Consider the following 14119-nt stretch of genomic DNA (forward strand, 5'->3'; position numbering starts at 1 on the left):
GTAACATTTTATTTTTATAATATAAAAACATATATAAATTTTTAAAATATATAATATATATATATATATATAATATAATATTATATAATATATAAAATATATATATTATATATATTTTTATTAAAATATATAAAAAATATAATAAAATTTTAAAAATATTTTTAAAATATACACATATATTTCAATATATATATAAACTATATCTATAATATAAATATTAAAAAAATATAAAAAAAAAAAAATTTTAAAATATATAAATATATATATAAAAAATACATTTTATATATAAAATTTTAAAAATTTAAATAAAAATTTTTATATATTATAAACATATTTAAATTTTATAATATAAAATAATAAATAAAAATATAACTATATATATATTAAAAAATAAATTTTAAAAATATACATATAAATAAATAAAACCTATAAATATATATATATAATTATATATATAATTTTAATAATATATTTTATATTAAATTATATTTTTAAAAATTTCATATAAATACATATAAAAAATATATAAAATACATACAAAAATATATTAAATATATTTTACAATAAATATATACATATATATATTTTTATATATATATAATATATATATATATATATATATATTATTATAATATAAAACAATAAAATATTACAAATATATTAAAAATATAAATAACATTATATAAAAATCATTATATTTTTTATTATATATATATATATTAAAAATAAATATAATATAACATTATATAATATTATATATAAATATATTATAAAAATAATAATAAAATATATATATATATTTATAAATACATATATAATTCCCATATCTAAATCTATATCTAAATAAAATATATATATATCATAAATAATTTTTATATATATATATTATATATATATATATATATATTATATATCCCTAAAATATTATATTTATATATATGATATTATATTAAAATTATTTTTAAAAATATATATTAAAATTATATATATAATATTATATTATAATTTTATAAAAATATTATATATATTTATAATATAATTATATATTTCTATAATATATATTATAAATATATATTATATAAAATATTTTAAATATATTAATATATATTAATATAAATAATAAAATATATATATTATTATATAATTATATAAATTTTATTTTAATTTTATAAAAGGAAAGATGGAATAATAAAATAGGGACACTGATATTTAAAATATACTGGGCCCTTCCGGGTTTTACCCGGAGTTTAAAATTTGGTTCAAACCTGGGCAGGGGGGGTTGTAAAATCTTAGAATGGGGGTATTCATTTTCCCCTCTTTTGTATTATATATATGTGTGTGTGTGTGTGGGATATTTTATAACATATACATATATATTATTTATATATGTATATATATTATTATATATATATAAAATATATATATAAAATATATTATATATATATATATATATATATATATATATATATATATATATATATATATATATATATATGTGTATAAAAATATGTATATATGTATATATATATATATATATATGTTATATATTATATATATGTATATATATATATGTATATATATATGTGTATATGTATATCTTTATGTATATATATATATATATATGTATATTATAAATACTGGGTAATTAATATTCATATAACATAATATAGAAATATATACTTTATATATTTATCAGACTATATCCATGTAAACTAATCAAATTTACAAATTCACACATTTAAAATTCTTACTCAGAATCATCTTAGTTTGAAAACTAGACCGCTACACGTGTAACATACTTTTTGAACCTCCATCCACAGATGAATACAAATGTGGTGAGCTAAATCATCAGAATGGAAAAATATATGCAAGAATTCACACAATTACTGTTTAATTTGTATAAAATAGCAATGGCATTGCTACATGAATGACTTAATCTCTGATATAAATGATTAAAGCAGAAGTATCAGTGAGAAGCACTTGCTTTTTTTTTTTTTTTAAAGGCCATGCAGAACACCTTATGAATCTTCATTTTAAACCTAAGTATTTTCCCTTGAAAACATAAATTGCTTATCAAGTTATGTGAATATTACAAAAATATTACAATGAAAGTAACTGAAAGAATTAAAAAGTGGAGTATAATGCTTAACCAATGATGATGAGTCTGAAATCTGAAAAGGATTATATGTATACTTACGTGGAACTGTCCAAAGGAAATATGGCCAAAATGGCAGTTTTGGCCAAAATTCCTAGGAAGCTTTAACCCTTTGCCAACAGGTACGCACATGCCATGGCATGGCGGGACTATCTGCTGGGGGTATGTACGTACATGCCATGGTGGATGTATGGACATGCCATTATTTTTCTGCCACTGAAAGTGTGATCAAGTTTTTTTTAACACTTTCTCATTTTTACTATACAAAAAAAAAAAGAAAAGAAAAGACGATTTCAACTCCATGATGCCGCACACTGCTTATTTTATTCAGATTATAGACTGAATAATGATCAACTATGGAGTCTATATAACAACAATAATATCCTTCAGTCTCGATTTATCAGGAAATATGGCAAGTAGAGACTTTAGAAAATAATGAAAACTGAAAATACAACATATGCTCGTAGTATTACGAAGAAACGGCATGGGATGCTGGTATTTGGCAAGAGTGGTCGCGCATGCTAGGGCGACGATATAAGTCCCCAGCAGCGAGGCCCGGGCCACTACAAATACTACCCGTCGGGAAAGGGTTAAAATAAACTTTTTATTGCAATATCTAAAGTTATAGCAGTCTTAAAAATAAAATATGAATAAAATGTTGCAATTTCTCAATTTGGATCTGTAGTACCCAATGGTTAATGGTTAGAAGAAATAAATGTGCTAGACATCAAAAGTTATATAGCACAATGGTAAAGTATTGTGGCAAAAAGGGTGGAAATTAGTTAACAATCTGTATGTGATACATGTCAAAGGTTGTAGAACACTGTAGGATATATTGGTAGTGAAAAGTGTGTAGACAGGGAGCAAATGCAATATGGTGGGGATTTGTAAAAGGTTATGGAGTTAAAGGTATAAGGCAATTTGATCAAATGGAGAGTATGTCTGAAGAAGAAGAAGAAGAAGAAGAAGAAGAAGAAGAAGAAGAAGAAGAAGGAGGAGGAGGAGGAGGAGGAGGAGGAGGAGAGGAGGAGGAAGAAGAGGAGGAGGAAGGAGGAGGAGGAGGAGGAGAAGAAGAAGAAGGAGAAGAGAAGGAGAGGAAGAAAACTATGGTTCCATATCCCCATTTCACAGTCTGAGAGCGTCATTTTTGGCAAGCCATAAATCCTTAATTGATGTCCACTTCTTTCAAAGAAACATGATTTTCAAGAGTATCAAAATTAGAAAATGAACATGAAAAACACAGATAAGGAAAGTCACTTTGTATCTACACAGCTCCAAGTTAGCCTTTCCAATAGGCTTTAAAATAACATGATAAAATGGTCAGACAGACATGCCAATCGCCGTGCTGAATGAGGTATGCTCACTCGCGCCGGGGTGGCATCCTGGCACTGAAGGATGTGCCCAGACTGGGCAGGCCCGCGAATGATTCAGATCCTGGCTCATATGGGTTAATACATCAGGTTAGTTATATTGTGGCACCATTCAGATCATGCTTCTCTAGCACCTACAGTATCCCCTACTCCAAAACTATTAGCTATCTGCTAATCAGTGATTTATAACATGTTTTCTAAATCAAGGACAAAAATTCATACTTGGCAGATTCACTGCTCTTTGTCTTACAATTCTCTGCAGTCATGCAATAGAGGATCTATCACTTGTTCTCAATGGTTTACAAATGACACATAAAAGAAAGAGAATGATGAAAAAAAGCCATGTGCTAGCCTTAGCTCTAGTTGAACAATACAAATAAAAACAATGAAAAATAACAAAAATTGTCAGAAGAGGGTCTTACTCTGGGAAATATTCAGCTTTGGGTCTTTGTGCTGGCCTGCCTTGTGCCTTCCATTTATGGGGAAAATATGTTTTACCTGAAAAACACTCCAAAGTTTAGTTTAACTTCTCTTCTCTAATCACTACAAGAATGCTTTCAGCACTTTTGATTGCATAAAAATTTCTTAAACCAATTCCATAAAATATATACTTCCCTTTGACTTCTTTATTGAAATATATTACACTATCAATTCCTCAATATGATTATAGACTTTCTTTGGGATGATGGTTTGCAAATTTCATATTTGAAAATCAAATACAATCATTCATAAACCAAAAGATAATTTTGATGAAGTCATGGTAATCATAACCATTAGACAATAGACAATATGGGAAAGGATTTATGAATGTTCCTGTATCTGTTATTATACTTGGAGATATTAACCCATTAGATACGGCTGATGTGACCATCTCATCATAAAAAAAATTGGGTGAAGGCTGGGGTGACAGGAATGACTTGCCACTGCACAAAGCTCTTGGAGAAAGATTAGACTCAGTGGCCATTTAGGAATGGGTTCTTGCATTTTTTCTACCAGTAAATAAGTGTGGAATGTACCATCCATTGACTGCCAACTCCAGGGACGGCACTATTTTCAAGTTCAAGATCCTATTCATTCAGCTGTGACTGGCAGTACATGGTGTATTACATAAAATTGAATAAGAACACAAATAAATCACACAAATAACACAATGTTACTTATTGTTATTACACAGAGTTGTAGACTATATAGGCTATATGGAAAATGGTATAAAAGTAAATATTCTTTAAGAAGAAAAAGAGATAATAGTATTGCAAAGGTGAGGCAAGGAGTCTTAACACTACCTACAAGCCAGGGATACAAGCCACACACGTGGGAGAGTTGGCACTCAAGTAAGCCTGTTGCCTGGATTTTAGGGAAGTGTGGGCAGCAAGGTACCTGAATCCAATTGGTTAACAAAAGCAATGTACATACTCATGCAAACAATAACATTTACGAATATAAATATAAGAAGACCATTAAAGGTTTGTATTCCAGTGTTTTGGCTATATATTGGGAATTGTTTATGTACTGTATATCTCCACAGTGTTTATAGAATTGGATCTAATGTTTTATATTACTGACTTCATTTTTTGTACACTAATTCAAAGACTACTGTTCAAGCACTGGCAAACTACAACTATGTTTATACTACAAGTTGTTTGCTAAAAAGTCTGGGAGATCTATTTGGCAAGAAAACCTTGAAATATCCTCATCAATTAGACAGGAGGAGGGATGTGATGCATTAGCTGAGAATAAAAAACTAGCTTTTGCAGCAGGAACCACCATATGCAGATTGTGCTTATCAGTTGACATTTTTTAAAATTCTTATTATTACCCCAATGAATAGGGAGATCATCAGAGCACACTGACCACTATGCCATACTTTATTTCAAGGGTGTCTGCATGAGACAAAAATTATAAGTGTGTGGGAAATGTTTTTTCCCTATTTGCTTTGGTTCTAGACAAGCTTATTATTCATTACCAATAAAAGCATCAATGAAGATTGTCTGAAGAGCCTGTAGTGGGTGTTGTGTGAAATATTCCTATGTAAGGTGTAGATGAGAGAGCAGCCTCCATTATCCTGGCATATATGGGAGATATTCAGAATTGAGGCAAACATATATGCCATTTGTTATCAATGGGTTGGAATACTTTGGAGTTTTTAATCTTCAAGTATGGTACCTCTTGTCTGGCTTAACATTCTGCTCTGAAATTTCTTAAAATGTTCTATTGGTATTTCATGGAATTATCTAATTTGCACAGGTACAGCTATTTCCTCCAATTTGAGTGAAAGTCATGGGGAAAGGAATAGTTAACCTTTCTTATGGCAAAATATACTAGCCTGTTCATGATTGTTCAGAATCAATCTACAACAACAACTCCAGTAAAGCATTTCAAGGGACTACAACTAATTTCATGATGTTTATGCTCTTATTGCTTTATTCTTCTCAGGTATAGTAAGCTGGTAGTAGGTCTTACTTCTAGCTGATACTGACTCAATCCAACAACTTAAACCATTAGTTTTCATCCCCTTAAATTTTATGATACATTTCCTTTAACAATTTACTGAACAATGTTCAGTTTATAAAAAAAAGAAATCCATATGTATTATACTATCTAAAACAGGGTTTTTTAACCTGGGGTCCATAGACTGCTCAGGATCTGTGGATGGGTTTTAAGGGGTCCATGAGGATCAGATAAAAATTAACATTTCTATTTAAACTGTTTACTTTAACGAGTAATATACTGTCATATATGTAGAAAGTGATCAAATATCAATAAATGAAGCAGGGATCGAAAATTTCACTCGTCCGCATGTATTTACGAGTAGAATTTGGGCTGGACGAGTAGAAAAACACTGCTTGGTCGGACAAGTGAAAAATCGTCGAAGCAGAAAGACTGCAGGAACAACCAAAATTCATGTTGACATTTAGCGAATGAAAACCGGAAACAAAGCAGGTATTTTAGGGGTATGTATAAAACGCGCACTATATAAAATGCTGACGGTTGCATTCAATTCATGCCCACTTACCTGCGTCAAGTTAAACATGCAAGTTGAGGTGCTCAATGCGATACTTTGTAGATTTTCTTTTCTACCAGCTGTTTTGTCGAGTTTTTAAAATGCTTTTTAAACAGATCGATAAATAAATTGTAATATTAAAATAATAATAATTAAAACACTTAACACTCAGGGTTTTAATTGAACGTAACCAGTTGTCATCTGCAACTGTCAAAATGGAGAAGGGTGCAATGTTTAAGTATTTGAAGGGAGCCCGTTTTCCAAGCAGGGTTATAACAGATGGAGAAAAGGAAGCAGCAGAAGAAGAGTGGATCGATTTAAAGTGGTATATGACCAGACCTAACAAGAGCTTTAAAGATGTCAAGAAAGGGTATCAAGAAATTGCTGAATAGCCAGGAAACCGAGCATCTTGGCAACATTAAAACTATTGTGCAGCTAATGCTTACATTATCACCAAGCACAGCTGAATGTGAACGAGGCTTTAGCAAAATGAACCTGATCAACACTGACAAGAGAACCCGCCTGCAGTACAACTCATTATCATCACAAGTCAGAATCTGTGGTGATGGACCAGCTCTCCAAGACTTCCAGCCAAGACCAGCCATTCAGAAGTGGATGGACATGACCAAGGACACAAGACACCTTGGGGGGTATAAACTTTCCGGCCCAAGAAAGAATAAGGTGTTGTTGAGTTATCATCAGAGGAAGAGGACTAGTCTAGACCATGCAGACGGATGGCCAATTCCTTTTAAGTGTCTTTCACAAATAACAAATAAAGACAAATATTGTTTTATTGTCACTTTTATTATGTAAAATGCAAAACCAAACATCTTTTTCTAGTCAGAAAACTATAGTACAGTATTAATGTAAGTACCAGGCAATTTAGGCTGCAGCTTTATCTTGTAAACATATATGAGATACAACACCAGTAGCATAACATTCAGGACGAGTAGCACAACATGCAGGAGGAGTAGAATTTAGCAACTGCTCGTCCTGCAAGATGAGTGGCTCTGAAAATTTTTTTCAATCCCTGATGAAGTACATTATACACATGGCATGTAAAGGTGTGTTTATGTGAATATTTCTGGGGAAGGGTTTGTTATATTCATTAACCCTACAATGACAGTACTAGAAATCTCTAGGTGTTAATCAATCTGGTGACTTCTGGCAACCGTCTAGCCTTTTGGCTGGGGAGTCTGCTACGTATAGCAGAATTTCCTGCTTGACTCGTTATGGTGAGTTGTGGCACCTAGCTGTATCCGTTATGATGAGTTGGTCTTTCATGATGGCTATCGGTCATGGGGGTTAACACACTCCAAAGTCAATATTATAGACAGGATTTTATCAATATTTCCCTCTTATTTTGGAAACAAATGAAAATCGAGTTATAAATTTGTAAATTACCTTTGATAACCTTAATCTGTGTGTAGTCTACTCCCTCCTCAATAATAAATTTTTGTCGGATCTCCTCCCTTTCTGCAGAGGTCAGACTGGAATCCTTCAGGAAACATCTCCAACGCTAAAACACAATCCCCATCAGTATTTCAAGTGGAAAAAGTGGATGAAGAAATATTTCATTCCTGGAATCATATTCATTTTTTCTTGCAGACTGTCTTCAAAACAAACAAAGTGCATATAAACCAATAATACAATTATTTGAGAGAGATGCAGAAACCATATATATAATCTATACTCACAATATATTTCTCTGTATGATTTTTTCCTATCACATGATGGTACATTGGATCAATTTTCCCATGTGCAGCACACAAAATGCACTTGTAGTAAGACGGTCCACAACCCTGAGTATACTCCTCTATCATCTGCAGGCCTTGAAAATTTGTTAAATAGATATTTTTATATCCATTTATCAATATTTTCTCAAACGACTGATAACAAATAACAGAACAGATGGTCTGTACAGTTTCTAGCGTGAATCTGTACTTGTATATAAGAGAAAAAATCACATAAAATGTAAAAAGTATACATGCAGATATCTATAGTCAAAAATTATAAAAATAAAACCACAGAATTCTACATTTTCTTAACATACTCTTTTTCTCCCTGTATTTTGTTTTCAAATCTCACGACAGGTTATATCTGTAGGAAATTAATACAAAACAAAAAAAAACTTACCCAAAGGTTTCAGTATACTGTTAGCAAGTTTGAAGTGCAGAGAGGTTGAAGGAAAATTAAAGCAAGCTTTGACTTTGAATCCCTTGTCTTGCATTTTCTTGTCAAGATTCTGAAAATCGGTAATAATAAAACCATTAACAAGATGAATAAGATTTATCCAAACATGTCTAGGCTAACTCTGTTAACCATCAGCAGAGGGTACATACACTGTTCACTTTGGTTTCATTTTTGTAATTTTGTTTATATACAAATGACTTCATTTTTCCATATGTTATCATGATCATCTTTACTTTCATCATCATCAAGTGAATGGGGGACTAAAATAAAATTTACCTAATTTATCTAATAATTATCTCACAATCAAACAAACAAACAAACAAAAAAGAATAAACTTAAACCACATGAAGATATAAAAAATAAGCTGTCAAAGTTTCTGTACACCATAACCAGCAATAAAATGTTTTTCAAGAAATAGTCCTAAATGATAAAAATTTATAATATAGAGCAACATATATATATACTCCTATACCACACTTTGCTACTGACAGGTTCCTATAAGTGATATATATATATATATATATATATATATATATATATATATATATATATATATATATATATATATATATATATATAATATATTATATATAATAATTATATAATATATATAATATAATATACATATACATATACATATATATAATAAAAATACTATATATAATATACAATCATATATATAATATATATATATATATATATATATTAATATATATATATATATATATATGATGTATATATAATATAATAGTATATATATATATAATATAAATATATATAATATATATATAATAATATATAATATTATAAATATATTATAATATATATATAAAATATATATAATATAAAAATATTATATATATATATAATATATATATAAAAATATAATATATAATAAAAAAAAATAAAAAATAAAAAAAAAAAAAAATATAAAAAAAAAAAAAAAAAAATAAAATATAATAAAAAATAAAAAAAAAGAAATTATAAAAAAAGAAAAAAAAAAAAAAAAAAAATAAAATAAAAAGAAAAGAGAAAAAAGAGAAAAAGTAAAAAGAGAGAAGATAGAAAGAGAGAGAAAGAGAAGAGAGAGAGAAGAAGAGAAAGAGAGAGAAAGAAAAAAGAGAGAACAAAGAAAGAGAGAGAGAAGAGAGAGAGAGAGAGAGGAGAGAGAGAGAGAAGAGAGAGAGAGAGAGAGAGAGAGAGAAAGAGAGAGAAAGAGGAGAGAGAGAGAAAGAGAGAGAGACAGAGAAAGAGAGAGAGAAAAAAAAAGAAAGAGAGAGAGAAAAAAAAGAAAGAAAGAGAAAAAGAAAGAGAGAGAGAGAGAAAAAGGAAGTAAAGCTGAATTATAACAACATATCTGTCACTGAATGTATTCAACTCACCTTGTGATGAAAATCTGATCGACTGTGCTCAGCCAAGGCAGCTTCATTGTTCATTGATTTATGACATATCTAGAAAAGGAGAAAAAAAAATGTATATAGATTTTTAATGGTGGTTCTATTCTAGTAAAATTATCACAAAAACCTACTCTCTCTCTCTCTCTCTCTCTTTTTTTTTTTTTTGAGGGGGGGGGGGTGCAGAAATAGCTATGTATCAGTTAATAGTAAATATAAGAGGGTAACTCTACTAAATCATTATCATATCAATTTGTAAAACTTATCCTTTTCAATGATAGCCCTAAGAAAACAAGCTCTTAAAATTTATGTTTTAGCATTGCTAAAAGGATCTGCATTTTGTACTTTATATCCTCAGGAAAACGTTGATGTCAGCTTATTGGCTGCTACCTAAACTCAATACTAAAATTATTGGAATGAAATCTGAGTATGAATAAAAATTAATCTCTGTTAAGAAAGTCTGTACTTACTTTGCAACAAAATATAATTCGACCAAGACAATCTGTCTCAACAATATATTCTGCCCCATAGACAATACCTGAAATAAAAGAATTGTAGACATAAGGAAAATAATAATGATATAATAATAATAATAATAAAAAAATAATAACAATAACATCATTAATAACAATAAATTAATAACATTAATAATAAAGATGATGATGATGATGATGATGATGATGATGATGATGATGATGATGATGATGATGATGACGATGACAATGATGATCAGGTAACTATTTAGCATGGCTCCAAGGACCATTCCTAATAATTTTTTAATCTTGACTTTTTAATGGCAATTCCTTAAGATGAAGACAAAGTCTTCACTTACTGATAGCTCTCTGGAACTTTTCTAAATGTTCTACCGAGTAGGCCATCCTGGAAAATTTCTTCAGTGCCTCCTTGGCTGAAGTCTGTCAGTGGAAGTAACTGAGAATTTATTCTATACTTAATCCTTTTGCAGACTAATATCAACCTAATCTTTAATTAAAATCAATATCAACATTTTACTATTAAAGAAGTGAGGATTATCTTGAAGACTTACAAGATTGTGAGGGAAACTGATAGATGCCATTCTGTTCACAGTTCTGTATCTCCACTTGTTACTTAGTATAGGATGATCAATCATATACCAGCTGCCTGAAAAAAATGTATATAAACAATTATCTTAGATCCTAGGTACTATAGACCACAGAAATTGAATCTTGGCTACATTATATAACATTCCAAAGCTGTTAATCTTAATGCAAAAAGATAAACACTTTTTTTCCACCTCTCATCACCATTCTTACTCTTAGTAAGACCTTGTACTTTACAGTATTAGTTACATCTTTATTATAGTAACCAAAAGGTAACAGTGGATATCTTATATACTAACATCATAATGTTCAATCTGGGAATTGTGGTCTTCCTAACCATTAAGCATGGTAACAAGTGTTGTTTGTCATACTTCTGATGGCACTTGCACAATATTCCTTTTCTAGAATTGCATGAAAAAAATCCAGTATGGGTGGTATTGGTAGTCTAATACTTGTTTTATCATATCATAAATTTCATTTTTAAAGACAAGGTGGATTTACCATTAAACTTGTTAAAGTGTGTGTTTTTTCCTCTTTGAAAAGGGAAAGGGGATTGCTGCAATCATCAAGGTGTTCCAAGGCAATAATGCTCATCATACCAAGCAAGGCATTTGCTTTCATTCCCCTCAAGCTAATCCTGAGGAAACAAACTCCCAAGCTATCATGATTCCCCTTGGTTATTTCACAATACACCCTTTCATTGTGCTTTGACTCACTGCCATTATGAGTTGTGGGCTGCTTGCAGCCTACAGCAAGACATTTGATTCAGTGCATCACAAATCACTCTGTGATTCCAATATTGAGAGGAATCTGGACAAAAATTATAGGATAAGAAATTAATCTATACACTGTGAAGCATAGAGGGGGCATGTCTAGATTCCTTTTTGTGAATTCAGGAATGAGGCAAGGATGTGTCCTTGTAGTAACAATTTTCAACATGCATGGACTGATACTGAGAAGAGATGTCATCTAAAGTCAATGTGGGCAACACTGGGTAATAAAGTCACAGACCTTGACTTAGATGGCGAGGCACCATTCCATCTGATTCACTGGCGACTCTAATGGCAGCTCTTAATGCATTTAGGAGTGAGGCAGTACACCTGGCTTGTAAGGTCTCCTGGATCAAGCCTAACATCCAAGGTTTTGGTGGTTAGGCAACATCCAAGGTTTTGGTGGTTAGGCAAGTTGCCTAGTTCAGGGATATTTACTAGTCTTTACAAGAAAGCCACTTTGGTGGACTGTGTGCAATATGAGAACTGCCATTTAGGCTGTAATTACAGTAAGACACTTCCTTCACAGAAAAGGGCTTGGTAAAATTTAGTTTTCTTCTCTCCCGCTCTCTATGACTAGAATTTTGATTATAATTTACAAAATATTTACTAAATGGAGAGTCACTAATTGCAGCTTACAAGCCACAAAATGAATTTAATGGCCCAGTCAAAGCATGTTTGACGAGAGGACACCAAAGTTGCCCAGAACTTTACATGTATTGGTGGTGTAATTCCTGACAGACTTGGCTGTAAGAGCCATTAACTGTCTTGACAGAAGTATCAGGAGATGCCAATAGCTGTGCAAAAGGACCAAATTATGCATCTTAAACTCTCCGACATTCCAGATTTTGTTACGTGCCAGCAAATCTTGTGCCTTGAAGCTGCATTCTTGCATCTGATAATGAGGTACACTAGGCAGGATCTTACATCATGAAACAAGCTACTTATTGTAACATCTATTTATGTATCAGAGCTAGGTGCAATACTGTAATAACATATAAACATTTCCATTTTCTTTTTTATAAAAGCTATCCATGTTTATACTCCATCATTTTTATAGACACTATTATTATTATTATGTTATTGACAATACTAACAGCAATATAGGATAAAAGAAAGTGTTTCTGAAAATCTAGGAAACGGGTAACCTGGTGTTAGATGTAGTACCAGTAACTGGCTTATTGGTGACTTAGTACTTGTGGAGCCATCTATGTGTAAATATATCTTATAAATGAAACTTGTAATGGGTATGCCATCCCCGGTGACATCAGGTTGATTAAAATAACGTTTCATGGTAACGAGTGCCAAGAATCTTGGGAAGTCTGAGTCTCAGTCATTTTTTTTTTGTCCTCAACTGCCATCAGAGCAGGGGGGGGGGGGACCTTTAAAAATAGAATAAAATCTATTGGGGGTTCTTACCTTGCCATTTTTGCTAGGAGCTAGGAAAACCATACACATCAATTTTATTCCAAATACTTTATCCATGACTAAAATTTTCACCCCTCTGCCCATTTTCTTTCAAATGCCTAATCCTATACAAATAGCTCTACATGCATGGACTTAGTACAGTATAAATACCTTGTTCAATTCTTTAAATAGACAATGAGAAATCTAGGTGAAATTATTTTTTTGTTTAATATGAATATGAATATGAAAATAGCCTCCCCCTAAAAAAAGAAAGAAGCAGAAGAAAAAGAGGAGACAGAGAGAGAGAGAGGAGGAACAATGTGAAGAAACAGGAGTCTATTTTTCAAACACACACACACACACACACACACACACACACACACACACACACACAGTGATATCATGACCTTTGGCTTTTTTATTCTTAAGTCTTAGATATTCCTAATATATAGAATAATATGAACTCATATTCATTAAGCCTTGACATATGTATCATATGGTCAAATTTAAGTGGGCAAATTATGTGACCATCAAATTCCACTCACAGGTACAGAAAAAGTAAAAATTTTTTACTTTGCCCAAGATTTTGTTTCTTCATGTGAACCTTCTAGGTTTAGAGAGTTTTCAAGTGCCCCCTTAATTTACACACGACGGCAAGTGTTCTTCAACTCAAAATCTGTACTATAATTAATCCAATATAGCCGAGTACATAATGATGCAAGATTTGCAAAATTTCACTCCTACTTCATT

General features: G+C 30.7%; 1 protein-coding gene across 3 annotated transcripts; it reads right to left on the reverse strand.

The window, feature by feature from the left end:
• Positions 1-3198: 3198 nt before the first annotated feature.
• Positions 3199-13348, reverse strand: LOC119589805. Of its 3 annotated transcripts, none has more exons than XM_037938372.1 (9): positions 12204-13345; positions 11159-11253; positions 10946-11027; positions 10584-10651; positions 10102-10170; positions 8663-8771; positions 8224-8357; positions 7931-8045; positions 3199-4023 (listed from the first exon to the last, which is right to left on the reverse strand). In XM_037938372.1, exons 1-9 carry the CDS (start codon positions 12325-12327, stop codon positions 3944-3946), a joined length of 876 nt encoding a protein of 291 aa, XP_037794300.1. In that variant the 5' UTR covers positions 12328-13345; the 3' UTR covers positions 3199-3943. The 3 variants fall into 3 exon arrangements, with proteins under 3 accessions (XP_037794300.1, XP_037794299.1, XP_037794301.1); XM_037938371.1 differs by lacking the exon at positions 3199-4023 and adding an exon at positions 7308-7536 and having other exon boundaries at positions 12204-13348; XM_037938373.1 differs by lacking the exon at positions 3199-4023 and adding an exon at positions 7315-7519 and having other exon boundaries at positions 12204-13346.
• Positions 13349-14119: the final 771 nt, after the last annotated feature.

This window comes from Penaeus monodon, chromosome 26, assembly GCF_015228065.2.
Source record: "Penaeus monodon isolate SGIC_2016 chromosome 26, NSTDA_Pmon_1, whole genome shotgun sequence".
Lineage (NCBI taxonomy): Eukaryota > Metazoa > Arthropoda > Malacostraca > Decapoda > Penaeidae > Penaeus > Penaeus monodon.

Coding starts and splice junctions, on each gene's coding strand:
- LOC119589805 (XM_037938371.1), bottom strand. CDS start 12,327: ATGTTAGGCTTGATCCAGGAGACCTTACAAGCCAGGTGTACTGCCTCA. Junction 8,358..8,662: donor CAGTATACTGAAACCTTTGG/GTAAGTTTTTTT, acceptor CAAATTTTCAAG/GCCTGCAGATGATAGAGGAG. Junction 8,046..8,223: donor ATCATACAGAGAAATATATT/GTGAGTATAGAT, acceptor ATTGTGTTTTAG/CGTTGGAGATGTTTCCTGAA.